Source organism: Magnolia sinica, chromosome 14 (genome assembly GCF_029962835.1).
Source record: "Magnolia sinica isolate HGM2019 chromosome 14, MsV1, whole genome shotgun sequence".
Taxonomy (NCBI): Eukaryota; Viridiplantae; Streptophyta; class Magnoliopsida; order Magnoliales; family Magnoliaceae; genus Magnolia; species Magnolia sinica.
In genome coordinates this window covers 81,825,426-81,840,173 of record NC_080586.1, presented here as the reverse complement: position 1 = coordinate 81,840,173, position 14,748 = coordinate 81,825,426, and the positions used below count along the sequence as shown (strand labels likewise).

General features: G+C 40.3%; 1 protein-coding gene across 1 annotated transcript in view; it reads right to left on the bottom strand.

Annotated features, from left to right (window-relative positions):
* The window catches only part of LOC131224741 (signal peptide peptidase-like 4), a 32,978-nt gene extending 18,876 nt beyond the window's left edge, over nt 1-14,102 (bottom strand). Inside the window, exons 1-6 of the mRNA XM_058220062.1 lie at nt 13,905-14,102; nt 8,843-9,001; nt 7,691-7,802; nt 3,562-3,681; nt 1,568-1,719; nt 840-1,022 (exon numbers count right to left, since the gene is read on the bottom strand). Of these exons, the coding sequence (XP_058076045.1) occupies nt 840-1,022; nt 1,568-1,719; nt 3,562-3,681; nt 7,691-7,802; nt 8,843-9,001; nt 13,905-14,033 (855 nt within the window). The 5' untranslated portion in view covers nt 14,034-14,102. The remainder of the gene's footprint in view (nt 1-839; nt 1,023-1,567; nt 1,720-3,561; nt 3,682-7,690; nt 7,803-8,842; nt 9,002-13,904) is intronic.
* Between the last annotated feature and the right edge of the window lie 646 nt (nt 14,103-14,748).

Genomic DNA, 14,748 nt, shown 5'->3' with positions numbered 1-14,748 from the left:
TACTATTTATAATGCAAGGAGCATTTGGGCATTTTTGCCTCTGCAATAAGTTTTTGGAAGGCGCATTGCACGTGAACATCGAATATTCCTAGGACATCAAAAACCTTTTAAAGGTACCTCAGTGTCGTGAAAATGCGGCTGGTGTCTGTAGGACGGCGCAGATTCCACCCTCAAAAGTTAGTAAACAGCTTCTGTTTTACCCACAAAAAAGCCTTTACATTTTGGGTTTGCTCGAATACATCCCAACGTATTACAACATGATATGTCAGAGCTTTTGCCATTGGAAATTGGAATTGGGTTCTTTCAATAACCCAAACAATTTGTGTGATGCCTGAAAGAAAACTCCCAGACTGAATAATTCAAGAATTCAAACCTTTGATTTACAAAGGTTATGATGATCATACATTTCCAAAGTGAAAAAGCCGAAATCCAAGGGTTTAAAATAATCCATTTTTAAAATTTTATTTTTTTGTCTATCCATCATATAAGGTGAGATTCGTCATGTAAACAGTTTGGATCATTTGAAGACGACCTAGATTCGAAGGCTGAAGTCCCAACATGTCACACTGTAATACATCGGGATGTCTTTGAGCAAACCTCTTGCGCTCGACTTCTTCTCCATGAAACTCTAGATGCAGACCCTCCCACATGCATTGAACATGCCATACACAAACCAGAAAAGAAAAAAAAAGGGGGGAGCATATAATAGGAGCTGCGTAGTATTACTTTCAGTACCATATCGATAGTTCAGATACTGATTCCAAATTATCTGAGTGTCGCATAACTTCTCACATAAAGGGGTTGAAAAAGAGCATGAAACAGAAGATAACGAAACATACCTCCACCCCTCCGATACAAAATAGGACCACCAAAAGTTCCACAAACCAGAAGGACATCAGCTTGTAAAGCAGGACCAAGAAGCACGATGCAATCACAACAAATAGGATAGCTGATGTCGTGTTGATGTCAACCACACCACTAGAACCACTGCCTTCCACATTGATAAAATCGTCAGGAGCATCCTACAAGGCATGAAAATCAGTTCATCCATAAGATCATGCTTCAAATTTTTTTTATATTTTTTATTTTTTTTTGGCAGAATTCATAGACCGATGGAGCAGACACCACCCTTGAGGGACCCAACAACAACAAAAAGACACCATCCTGGAAGGGTACAGACACATCCACAACATCAGAGGGCTCAGAAATTGATATATGACCTTCAGAGAGCACTAACAGTACTTGGGTGTTTTACTAATCAAAGTTCTCATGTCATAGATTCAAGTCAGCAATCAGGGGACCCCACCATGCACATGCAGTGTTCCAGAAATCAAGCTGTCCTGCTCATCTGGTGGACCACATCTGAACAGAAGAAATGGATGGTTAAAAGAATGACCAGCAGTCCTCATTCAACATATGTGCAGCCCACCAGATAAGCATTCTGGCCTGATTTTGGACCTGGGCCTCTACACTAGAGGGCCAACCTGATGAACAGATTAGATATGGCATACATGTAACCTCGAATTCCTCGGAAAGCTCACAATAACTCCGTTTTCTTTTCTCTAACCTTTAATAGCTTGTCATGCTCAATCTCCGCTTCTCTAGCACTCCATGCAGACCAATACGACGCACATAGGATGGTTCCAACAGCCATTAGCCATAGAAACACTTCCGCCGTATCCACCAGTGGACGTTCAGGAGAGTATAACTGCACCGCAACTTTATAAAATATGAAATATTAGAGAAATCTCACAGAGCCTGAAAAAAAGGATAAGACGAATGCCTAAAAGGACTTGAATCGAGGTGGTCAGAAGCAATATGAAGGCTTGTCCAGTTACTGAGGATGTGGTCTTGAGAATATTCAGAATGCAACCCAAATAGTTGGGACAAGGCCAAGACGATGATGATGACAATAATTATGATTAGAGAAATCTGTAAGCAGTTCAAGATCACACCATGGGAGTGATAAGAGATAAAGAAGTCGTCAATGGAATATGTGTCCAATCTTCCCTACTTCACATTTACATTGTATCTAGTACAAGTGCAATCTTGAGGGCATTTTTTCTACATATCTTATTTAAGGCTATGTTTGGATACTAGGGATTCCATGCCAAACAATGGGAAAGGAAAAGGGTTCTCCTTTGTTGTGAGAATTTGTGTTGTTTGTATAGCAAATAAAAAGAATGGATTCAAGGAATCATTACACTTTTTCGTAATTCGAACTCTTAGAACAAGAAAATAGGTGACTGTTGTGAAAGGAATATGATATTTCCACTTCTCTAGCACTCATGGAAACCATCATTGGATGATTTTTTTTTTTCCATTTCTTTTCTTGAATTCCATGTATCCAAACATGCCCTAAGAAGATGAAAATTATTCAAAACTTACTTGTTGCCAGAGCATCCCATCTTCCCCATGATATCATAGAACTTCTCTTCTACAGATCTTCCTCTAATTCACTTATTTTTCATTACTCATCAAGTCCTACAATCCTATAAGTACTATTTATTTCCATCCTACTTTAAATCCTCCCTCTTTTTCCTTCTTCTCTCTCTTCTTCCCTCTTATTCAGTTTTTCTTCTATTCTCAATTGAGTTCATCTTTCTTCTCATCCCTCCTTTTTTTAAACGGTAACAGAAACCTTTGTTAATTTGAGATCTTGTGTGGATAATTCATAAGAGTTGTGAGACTGAGAAGGATGTTACTCATAGCATTAGAGCTGGGTGGATGAAGCGGAGATGTGCCTCTAGAGTTTTATGTAGTCGTCACATACCTTTCAAACTGAAGGGGAAGTTTTAAGGCCAGCCATATTTTATGAGACAGAATGTTGGGCAGTTAAGGAACAATATGTTCATACGATGAGTGTAACTGCAACGAGGATATCCTTCAGAAAATAATAATAATAATAAAATCAATGAGGATGTTGAGATGGATGAGTGGGAAGACGTGGAAGGACTGAATTAGAAATGAATGTAAAACTTGGGTAGCACTGATTAGTAATAAGATGAGGACATGGTTCTATGAAACAGAGACCAAGAACAACAGCAGTTAGGAGCGAGTTGGTTGAAGTTGGAGGCTTTAGAAAAGCAAAGGGATGGAGGTAGAAGACATGTCAACCTATGGTTGAACTGAGGACATGGTCCTTGATACAGTGGACTGGCAGAATAGGATTGTGTAGCTGGCCCCAATTAGTTAGGATAAGGCTTAGATGATTATGATGATGATGAATATCAAACTTTATTAACTGAATCTCATTCCAAATTATTCTAAATATTATCGTTATTGTTCTGATTCCCTTCTTTCAAACCCCTTTCTTCTTCTTCTTCTTCTTCTTTTTGGGAAGAGGTGCATGTCAGCAAGAGTTTGCTAACCTACACCTTAACTAGGTGGGTGTTAGGCCCAACCAACATGTACAGAACCATGCATATGTTTCCTCATCAACACAACTCTTTTCCTCCCTACAAGTTGCTTAAAGTATACCTTCACATCCATACAGACTTTCAACCTTCACATCATACAGACGTTCAGCCAGTGCCTTTGACAGAAAAGGAGACTCTTTACCTGAGGCACCACTACGTATACTGCTTTCCAAGTTGTCGCCAGCATTTTTTGCGAGCATAACTGCAGGTATGTTTATGTTAGGATTCGTTTCATTGTGGTCGCAAACCATCTTGTAAAGTTCTGCAGCAGACAAATAGAAATACATTATTAGCAACCTAAAATCCAAAAACACAAAAGAGGGCAAGATTCTAATGAGAATGGTATTTCCACATAGATAAGGATGAGATAGAAACGGGTTGACAAGTCTCTTTTGGACTCTTACAGTCAATAGCAGTAACCGTGAAGAGATGAATTTTACACATGGTTTGAAGACTTGGACACATCTGATGTGACTCATCCAAGTCAACTCAGACTCAGTAGGACCTGATCCAGTTTGATAATACAAGTCACCCACTAAGGTCACCCAACTCGGGTGAGTTGGGCCAACTCAGCCACGACTCAAACCAAACAAGTCAGTCCAAGTCATCAAGTCTTTTAACCGTGATTTTGAAGAAGAAAATCTGTTTCCTGGTTTACCTGACAGTGGGTGTGCTTTTCGATGATTTTTCAAAGAGATATTATACAATGCTCAATGCTCAACCCAGGCACGTCTATAATAGGCTTGTATTTTCATCTTGTACAAGTAGGTGATGCTTCAGTGACCCAAACTTTTGATACTTCGCGGGTCCCATTGTGGACACCCATGCATGCTACATATCTCCTGAATTAGAAGATCTTCGGCACCAAACCTTTGGCCTTTTCACAGTTGAATGTGAACTGTTTTTTTTTTTTTTCGGAAAGATAATGTGAACGGTTCTTTTAATGTCATTCTTAAACATTGTCTTGTGTCCAACAATTTAAAGTTAGAACTTTTTTCCAAATAAAATATTTTCTGAGTACAGGCCATCCACAGTGAGACCCAATGAATCAACAGTTTGGATTTAATGAATCATGGCCCTGATGTACAAACTGTAAGCAATCATAAACTCTTCCAAATACACCATCGAATCTAACAGGTATTTCTTCTGGTACTAGTAAACCGGGCACGTGCAAGGGATGTGGGAGATTGAGCTTATCAAAAATAAATTAAAGAACTAACATATTTTTTAAAATTAATCGAATAAAAAGTATATAAAATGAGATAGTAGAAAGGGAGAAAGAAGAAGCGTAAGGGAGAAACAGTGAGAAGGAATAAGAAGGAAGGAGAGTTTAGGGAAAAAAGACTATTGTTCTAGCCCCAAATGACTTACACTACTTATACTATGAGGAACAAACACATCGTATTCCACAGGATTCCAATTGCACGTGCGCATGCACACACACATCTACAAATAGAGTTGGCCACAGGATGAGTCGATTCGGCAGACTCGACTCGTCCAACTCATTCAGACCCGAACCGTGTAGACTTCGCCCAATCCAAACTCAAACCGAGTCAAGTCCAGGTCACCTAGTAATTCGACTCGACCCGAAATCCAACTCAGTACGGACTCAACTCAATCCGAAACCCAACTCAACTTGGGTTCGGGTATTGTGTGTGTGTGTGTGTAACTAAATCTAATCTAACCTACCCGCCCCACCAAACCCAACCCAACCCAACCTCCCTCCCTCATCTCCTAAGCCTGACAACCACCTACCACCGCTAGGCCTCTCTCTCTCTCTCTCTCTCTCTCTCTCTCTCTCTCTCTCTCACCCGACGGTCCCAACCCGACAGGCCCTAAGATGAAAAGGTTGAAGTGAAAAAGAATACAAGCTACGATAAAATTGTACAATCTTCCACATCCTTTACCCTGGACACCCTTCAAGCACAACCTGCTTAGACTTCCAAACGACCTCATCCCAAGGATCTCGTCCTGAAAACACCTCCTATTCCATTCACCACGTATGTTCCATAGAACTGCTAGTAGCATCACATGCCAAACAATTGACTCTTCCTTAGCTCAAATTCCTTTATGCCACGCCCATAGAAGATCTTCGAAAGTATAACCCAATATGCTTCAAATATTGTCAACACTGTGGACCACACATGCCTTGCAAAAGGGGCAATGAATGAATAGTTGGTTACTGATTCTGCACCGTTCATATACATGAGACAAATGTTGGGAAGAATCATACATCGTTTCTCGAGATTATCTAAGGTTAAAACTTTCTTCCTCCTGACCATGTAAATGTTGCTACCTTGGTTGGAGTTCTATAGAACCAAAACCCGTTAAAGAATTCCTGACTTGAAGAAGAAAATGGTTTTCGGATCAGCTAGTATAAGGACTTAACTGAGAACTTCCTCAAAGGAGAGGCAGCCCAAATCGAAGTCTCCTTAGGCGCCGAAGAAGGATGAAATTATTGCAGTCGCCCTAATAATCTTGCATAATCTGACACCTCCTCATCTGAAAGATTCCTTCAGCAAGGAGGGCACCAAACACCATGGCCTTCAATAGATGAGAAACAATTGGCTACAAGCATGTTTTTAGATGGCACCATATCTGCCAAGGAGGAGAATTCGACTTCCATGGGCTTGTCCCCGCACCATGGATCCTCCCAAAATCGAATCCGAGTTCTGTCTCCAAGAGAGAAAGCCAAGCTTTCCCTGAATGAGTTTCCGATGGATACAACTGCCTTCCAAATCCCCAAAGCTCGAAATTGATGTTTTCTGTCTCCCATCCCCAAGCACCCCAATGCACTTCATATTTAGAGGCTATGATCTCTCTCCATAACCTACCCTCTTCTGAACAAAATGCCAATGCCATTTTCCTAACAAAGCCTCATTCATAGATTCCAACACCCCTATCCCTGCTCCACATTCGGAAATCAGTTTGCACACCTCTTCCCACCTCGGAAGATGAAACTTGTTGCATTTAAACATTCAAGGGCAATTGGAAAATTAAAATACATGATGGAATCCGCATAAAGGATTCTTAAACTGGTACATTTTATGGTAGTATGGATTAAAGGGGCAAGCTCACATGGTACCGGGCAAATGCATTGCCGTGATGTACAAAGGCCATCTAACCTGTCCATCAGATTCAATATATATATTGCCTCCAAGTGCCAAAAATCAGCCTGATCCAACACCCAAGTGGACCAAAACACAGGGAACAATGTGAGATGCAGAGGCCCACTTGAATTTTGAAACAACCAGACCATTCATCCAGAGCACATGCAGGGACTGAACGGTCAGGATTTCATATATGCAACACAGTGGATCCTCCACTCAAATCAAGGGTAGACATTCCTCCCAACTTGTTCCCTGTGGTGTTGCCCACCTGATTCCCATCCATTATCAGCCTGAGTTTATGGTCTTGGGATTACATTGCGCTGAAGCATACAATAGACAGGTTGAATTTTATTCCTGCATCACATCGGCCCCACATCCGCCATGTACCACTGGAGCACACCCCTAGATTAAATAATTTAAATCACATTCAAAATCTCAAAACAAAGAAGAGAGAGAGAGAGAGAGAGAGAGAGAGAGAGAGAGAGATGGGAAATCACCTAGTATATGGTCAAACTGGGAAGGAATCAAGAACATCCAAAGTGATTGAAAAAGCCCAATACTACCACTCGGGTGCGCGTACGAATATTTTCTCATGAAGATACTGTTTTTTTGACTAGCTAACATTCATCTTGCATTATCAGCCTGAGTTTATGGTCTTGGGGTTACATTGTGCCAAAGCATACAATAGGACAGGTTGAATTCTAATCCTGCATCACATCACCTGGGCCCCACATCCACCATGTACCACTAGAGCACACCCCTAGATTAAATAATTTAAATCACATTCAAAATCTCAAACAATGAAAAGGGAAATTGCCAAGTATATGGTCAAACTGGAAAGGAATCAAGAACATCCAAAGTGATTGACAAAACTCAATACTGTCACTCGGGTGCGCTTGTGAATTTTTTTCTCACAAAGATACCAGTTTTTGAGTAGCTAACATTCAATCTTGCATTACACCTCTATAACTAATGTGTTATCGTCACTTCTCTAGGATTACCACATCCATCTTCTACAACTCATGCCTATTGTTGACCTTGTACTTTACTAATATGTTGTTAATTTGAACGCTTGATCAACCAAAAATACACATCAATTGCATTTAACCGAGTGATTTGCACTTCAAGATCAAGCTATGAACTGAAATAGGAAGTGCATACCTTTTTGGTTATTAACAACAAGGAGAGCTACAGCACCAGCGGCTTGTGCCACATGTGCTTTCATCGTAAATTTGCAGGTACCCCGGTGCACCAAAACAACATCTCCAGTAAGCTGTCAAAGAAGTTAGATACGTAGGTTATGAACCACAATATGAAAAATAATAATAATAACTTACAGACCAAAAGAAAATGTACAATGCCATGCGTCCACAATCTGGTGATTCAAATTGTTCATATGGCTCACCCCATGATGAATGAGCAATAACCAAGGTGTTCCTAAACGGTAACAGTGGCCATAATGGCCACCACCATTACCCTTACAATACAGGCCGTAACGGCCGTTTTTTATTTTTTGAAAAAACTGCTACAGGACCGTTATGGGGCTGCTACGACCTGTTTTTTCTATAACGACCGTTACGGCCATTTCAACCCCGTAACACGTAACGGTTATGGCCGTTACGTAACCGATTTTGAATACCTTGGCAATAACCCACCAAATTTCCCCTCATCAGATGATCCCAATTGTCAATTTTTTATCCCCATTGAATGTGGAACATTGGCGAAATTTTGCATTCCAACTGATGAACGACTACGACCTCCACCATGGCCGATCTCATGGCAGGGGCCACCAGATCAATGTAGGGTTATCAACGTACCGTGCTTGGACTGGGCCAAGGTTTATCCAATCCCAGCTCATAATGTAAAAACCTGGGCTTGAGCTGGAGTCCAGCCCAAGCCCCAGCCTGGCCACCCAATTTTGTGCAAGATCCATGCCGTTCATTAAGTGTCACCCATCATGCATGATATAAGACAAAAATGCCCTTGAAAATCCTCGATGGACCGAACTGCGTAAATGGGTTGATGTGAAACCCGATCCCAGACTGTTTATGAAACAGGCTTAAATTATACGCCAGGGCCCATCCCTTGAGCCCAGTATTCCAGCCCAAGCTCGATCCAAAGTGGGACACACCCAAAAGCCTAACGGACTAGCCCAGCCCATTGACAGCCCAAGATTAATGGCTTAGGTTGCCAAAAGGCAAGTCCTACACGTACCATTGTAGTAGGGTTGAACAAAAAAGATATTTGTTTCTCTCGATCAAGCATCACATAACACATCCTGTCTAGAACATCTTATAGAGAATATGAGGAAACCTTATTCTTGGGTGTGCTGCAACCATCAGGCGGGTCTGACAGGGTAAGCCGAGTTCTGTTGGCATGTTTCTCCTTTGACGCCATTAGAGTGCCAAACCGTGCACCAACACCGACAAATTCTTCACCTTCATTGTCACCCACCCAAGTTTGGATTTTCACCTATGAACAACAGATAATAGATTAACAACATGTTAGCACGAAGATAAAAACAAACTAGTCCCACCACAGATGCTCAAAGTGCGTCTTACAATACGTAAAACTGCAAAAAAGATCAATGCAGACAATGGACTGTATGCCAGTCCTCAGAGGGGCTAAGAAGATGATCGGTGCTCATGTTTCAAGAGATGCAAGGATGGAACAGCATTGGTACTACCAGGACAAGGCTTTAATTATGATGATGAGGATGGAAGTTCTGATTTCGATCAATTTAGATCTAATCTACAGGCACATGCAAGCATGGTACGATAGGTCAGAGATCCAATCCATCCATCATGATGACACCACAATATTGATGCCCTAGCCCAACAACCAGGTTGATTCACAGGTGGGCAATGGTTTGCAAAACAAATCGATGGCACTGAAAAAACTTGGCTGAAGTTTTCTAACCCATACACCTGTTTCCAATATTGGGGACCCACATGCTGATTGGACCAGATTTTAATTTTGTGAAGACATGTACAAAGTCGGACCAACATTATGTGAGTAAGCTTGCCCAAGGTTCCCTTGAAGGCATTTCTCATCCTCTGAAATGACTGTATATGCTAAACCATGACATGGAAGAAGCAGAACAATGGACGGAAACGTACAGAAAGAGGCTGAGAAAACATTACAGTGAGAACATGCTTCCATACCAAAACTTCGTAATCATCCTGAACTGAACTTCTTAAGAGAAATTAGCATATATGCTAAAACATGGCACGAAAGAAGCAGAACAATGAACAGAAACATACAGAAAGAGGCTGAGAAAACTTTACAGTGGAGACCATGCTTTGTTACCAAAAGTAGAGGAAGTTAAAGCAGGAAAGGGAGCAGAAGCAAATGAGTTAAAGCCATTTTATTAACACCCAAAGCACCCATAAGAAAGAAGAAGAAGTCATATTTCACGCCTTATTAGGATATTCCCAATTCATGTAAGCTGAGTTGAGAATTTGACAGTTCTTTAGTAAATCATAAATTGTTTACAAGGTGTGCTCCAGTGGTTCCAGACAGAAGTGGGGCCCACGTGATGTATTCGCAACATTCAACCTGTCCACCAGATGCTTTATCTCAAGTTACCCCCAATGCATAAAATTCAAACTGATCCAAAACTCAGGTGGGCCACATCACAGGGAAAAAGTTGAGAGCAGACACCTCTGTTGATTTGAATTGAGGACCCACTGTGTAGTTTATCTGCAATCCAGGTCATTCATACCCTTCATCTGGCCTGGATGAAGGGTCAGGCCCAAAATCAGGCTGTTTCGCAACCCCAATTATCCCAGGTGCAAATCATGGATGGACATTCCCTGCCATCGTGTTCCCTGTGTTGTGGCCCACCTGAGTGTTGGATCAGGCTGCATTCTGATACATGGGACTAAAATGATCTCAGGCATCTGATGGACAGATTGGAAGGCCTGCATATATCACATGGGCCCCACATCTTCCCAGTACAGCCGTAAGCTTACAGTGGTAGCTATACCACTAGGGCCCACCCATTGTTTATATGAGCCTGGTGACCCCAAAGTGAATAGGAACATGAATAAATATATATTTTTTCTCCTGATTTTATTTTATTTTTTCCTTTTGTACAACATGATATACTAATGGAGTTCCAGAAGACCTGGGTTTTGTGCAATAAGAGTTTCTTCAACACAAATTTAAGGATCTCCGCTATGAAACTTGGTGTCCTATATATTGCATATCCAGTCCCATTTCAATCAGATTGCATCCACTTACAGAGCTAGCTGAGGCAAGTTTAGCAAACACCCACCAAATTAGGTTGTTTGGGTATAGAAAGGATGATTTGATTTTCATTTATTATATCAAATATTTCGAAAGTGCAGATCCGTGTTGTTTGACAGGATATAATTTTCTAGAACTTACCTTGAATCTGTAAGCAAATTGGCATAGATTCGGAAGATTTTCGTCAGTTTGGGGTTTGCAAGGTTAGCATTCAGGCCGATCATTTTTCTAGTTTTGGCACATTTGAGATTATTCCCATTGAATGCATGGTTCTTCTGGCTCTTCAGCTCTGGTTGTGAAGCTAACATCTGAGAATAATCTCTCCTGGGCGTATGCAATGACAAACAGCCTTCTCAGGAAGGAGATACACAGTCATGCAGATGAAACCATTAGTCATTCAAGTTCACTGAATTAAATTTTAGCTCAAAATCTAAAAAATGATTTTGGGTTATGTGATTACAATCTTCTTCCTAATATTAAGGATATCTGAGAATGAGCATTGTTAAGCCCACACACGTGTGCAATACAGCACACCACACATTTGCCCACATGACACGATAGGTCCAAGATCCAATCCATCCATTAGAACTGAACCACTATATTGATGCCTAGCCCGAGAATCATATTGATCCACGGGTCATGTGGGCCATAGTTCACAAAACAAATGTATGGCTCTAACAAAATTGGTTGAAGTTTTCTAACGCATCCAACTGTTTCCAATATTGGAGCCTATATGCTGATTAGACCAGATTTTATTTTTGGAAAGTATGTATAAGGTCGGAGCAACTTGAGGGACTGGATCTCACACGTATGTGCCATGCCGGCGATTGTTTGGCGTGTACAACAGCTTTATTGCACATGCATGTGAACTTAGCAAAGCTCTCTGAGAATATATTTGAAGTTTGTATTGTCAAGTAAAGCAGGAAGGATGAGAAAGTCCCCATCAAGTATAAATAAAGGAGAGATGAGAGAGCTTCATTGTCCCCATCAACTTCATGTGTTGTGAGATCAGATGATCATGGTGAATACCCGGTGTGTCAGCAGCAAAAGAACTTGTAGAGAGGAATTTCAGAAATTCAAAAATCAAGTCATGCTCTCTAAGGGCCTGTTCCGTAGACGTCTGAAATGAGTTATTGCAATTCTGTATTACAATTCATATTTATTTTTTTGGTAAGAATTACAAATTATCTTGTAACTAACAATCATGTCTAATACATATTTATGATTAACTTAAATGAGATTAACTCACTTTAGGCGTCTAAACAGGCCTAAATTTATTATGGTGAGATATGAATTTAAGAACACGGCAACTTCATTTCTCGAGTGAATCCCTCCAAATGCACGCCATCATAGATTAGAGATAAAATGAGCTAATAACGCCAAGCCAATGCGGACCCCACCCATCCGGTAAGGAGGACCAAAACCATTAAGAGGGATACAAGATGTAAACACCAAACCTTACTTGGAAGTTTTGGTGGCTACCACATTGACATGATGGTTAGAGTAAAAATGTTTCAGGCCTAAGGACATAGCGGTAACCAATTAGGCTTATTAGGACTTATTAACACATAGGTAATGGGTTTTGGGAGGTAAACGACAATAGGCGGCTTATGTGCCCCCGCAGTTGTGCTGATGGAGTTAATAAGCCAATGCGTTTACTCAAGTTATCTCGGGAAGAAACTATTGCCATAACAGCTGTTATTCATGTTTGTTAAAGAACTTATGATAGGATAAGTAATGATAGAAATTTCCAAAAAACCACACAAAAAAAAAAAAAAAAACAAAGTGTATAATAAACTTGAACATTGAAAAAAAAAAAATCAGTGAAAGAGAAGAAGCCAATTACCAAAAAAAAATAAAAAATCCCAACATCAGTTGAAATTCCTCACCGTTCCAAACACAACAGTTGAAATTTCAAAGACAACTGAAATTTCATATAACAAGAAGTGGGTTGTTAACAAATCCACAGATAATTGAACACTTGAGAGAGAGAGAGAGAGAGAGAGAGAGAGAGAGCCTAATTCCCAAAAATAAAAATAAAAAAAGGAAACTAACAGCTTTAGCTGAAATTCCTTACCAGTACAAGCACATATCCAATTCAAAGAACCCAACTTGAAAAATCACACAAACCAGAACTGGGTTTCAGAGAGAACTGCACAAAATCAAACACTTTAAAAGACAGACAGGTGGACAGAAAGAGAGAACCGAATTTCAGGAAAAAAAAACTCCCAACTATACCAAGACTTCTTACCACTCCAAATCCAAAAACCCAACTGAAATTTCACAGAGAGAGAGAGAGAGAGAGGGTTGGATTTTCAACCAAATCATCCAGCTTGAGCATTCAAACCCCTGCACGTGCCCAATTGCCAAAAACACTCACAGCTTCTTCCCAAAGTTCCTCATAGACACAAGTCCAAATCCAAATTTAGATACCAAAGCACAGAAAATCCAAACACCCAATTGAAATACCACAGCAAGAAGAACTGGGTTTTCAACCGAATTGAAAAGCTACAACATTATATTGAGAGAGAGACATATAACCCAAATCCCAAAAGCTCCAAACTCCTACCCAAAAATCCTCACAAGTACAAATACAAACCGAAACCCAAACACCAAAACATCAGAAAATCCAAACACCCAATCGAAATTCCGCAGAAACAACAGGATTTTTCAACCAAATTGAAGAAGCTTCAACTTTAGAGTGAGAGAGAGAGATATAACCCAAATCCCAAAATTCCAAACTTCTACCAAAAAAATAACTCACAGCTCACAAGTTCAAGTACAAATCCAAAGCCAAACACCAAAACATCCAAAATTCCAAGCACCCAATCGAAATTAAACAGAAACAAGAACTGTGTTTTCAGCCAAATTGAAGAAGCTTCAGCGTTAGAGTGAGATAAAGGGATATAGCCCAAATCCCAAAAACTCCATACTTCTACCAAAAAAGTCCTCACATGTACAAATCCAAATCCAAACACCAAAATATCCACAAATTCAAGCACCCAACTGAAATTTCACAGTAACAAGGACTAGATTCTCTTCTTCTTTCTTTCTTTTGCATCAAAGATCTCAGAGAATTAAAATGTAAAGAAAAAAAAGTTTTTTTTTAAGGAAAGAGAAATACCAAAACGAAGTTGTTCTCGCATCCGGGCCGCTTAGGAGCATCAACGTCGTCATGAACGATATCTCCTCCTCTCACCACCAAAGGAAGAAAAATCAGAAATACCCAAAATAACCTCATCTTCAAATCCATGGATTTCTACAAAGAAGATGAGAAAACCATAGAAGCCAGGGACAGAAAGATAGAGAGGACTTCCGGGCTGGGGAGTTTTTATTTGATACTCTGTCTGCGTATGACGCTTGATACGCAGGCACTTAGAAATGTTACAAATCAGCTAAACCGGCTAAAGTGCCGATAGATAACACCCAAACCTACCGACCGGTTGAACAATCCTAGCCTTTGATTCGTGGACGCTTATTTCTTGAAATGATGCCATTGAATATTTTTCATTTCTAACCGTACGATAAATGCCTAGCAATCTATTAATCAGATAACCCAATTAAAGTAAGTTTTGAACCATCATACATCTAAAATGGTACCTATAAATTGGACGGTTTATTTTTAATTAATTGTATGCCACATATGAAAATTCTCAGTAATTTAGAAGTGCCTGAGTATCATCCATCCTACTCTGTCAGAGTCTCAAGCGTATTTCTCTTTCGGTCTGGGTGAGATGACTCTCGTCAGCAATGGGTGATGGGAATCGTGTTCGTATTTCCTATACGTTTTTATGAGAAACGCAGTTATTGTACTCGCACGACTTACACGTGGAGATTTCCAATACATGTGTAAGATCGGGCCCGTTTACCGTATAATCACCATCGTTTAGAGTCCATGTATATAATTTCAGATAGATTTGATTATCAAGATGGCTGCGTTGGATCAACCAAATTGGAACCGTTGGTTT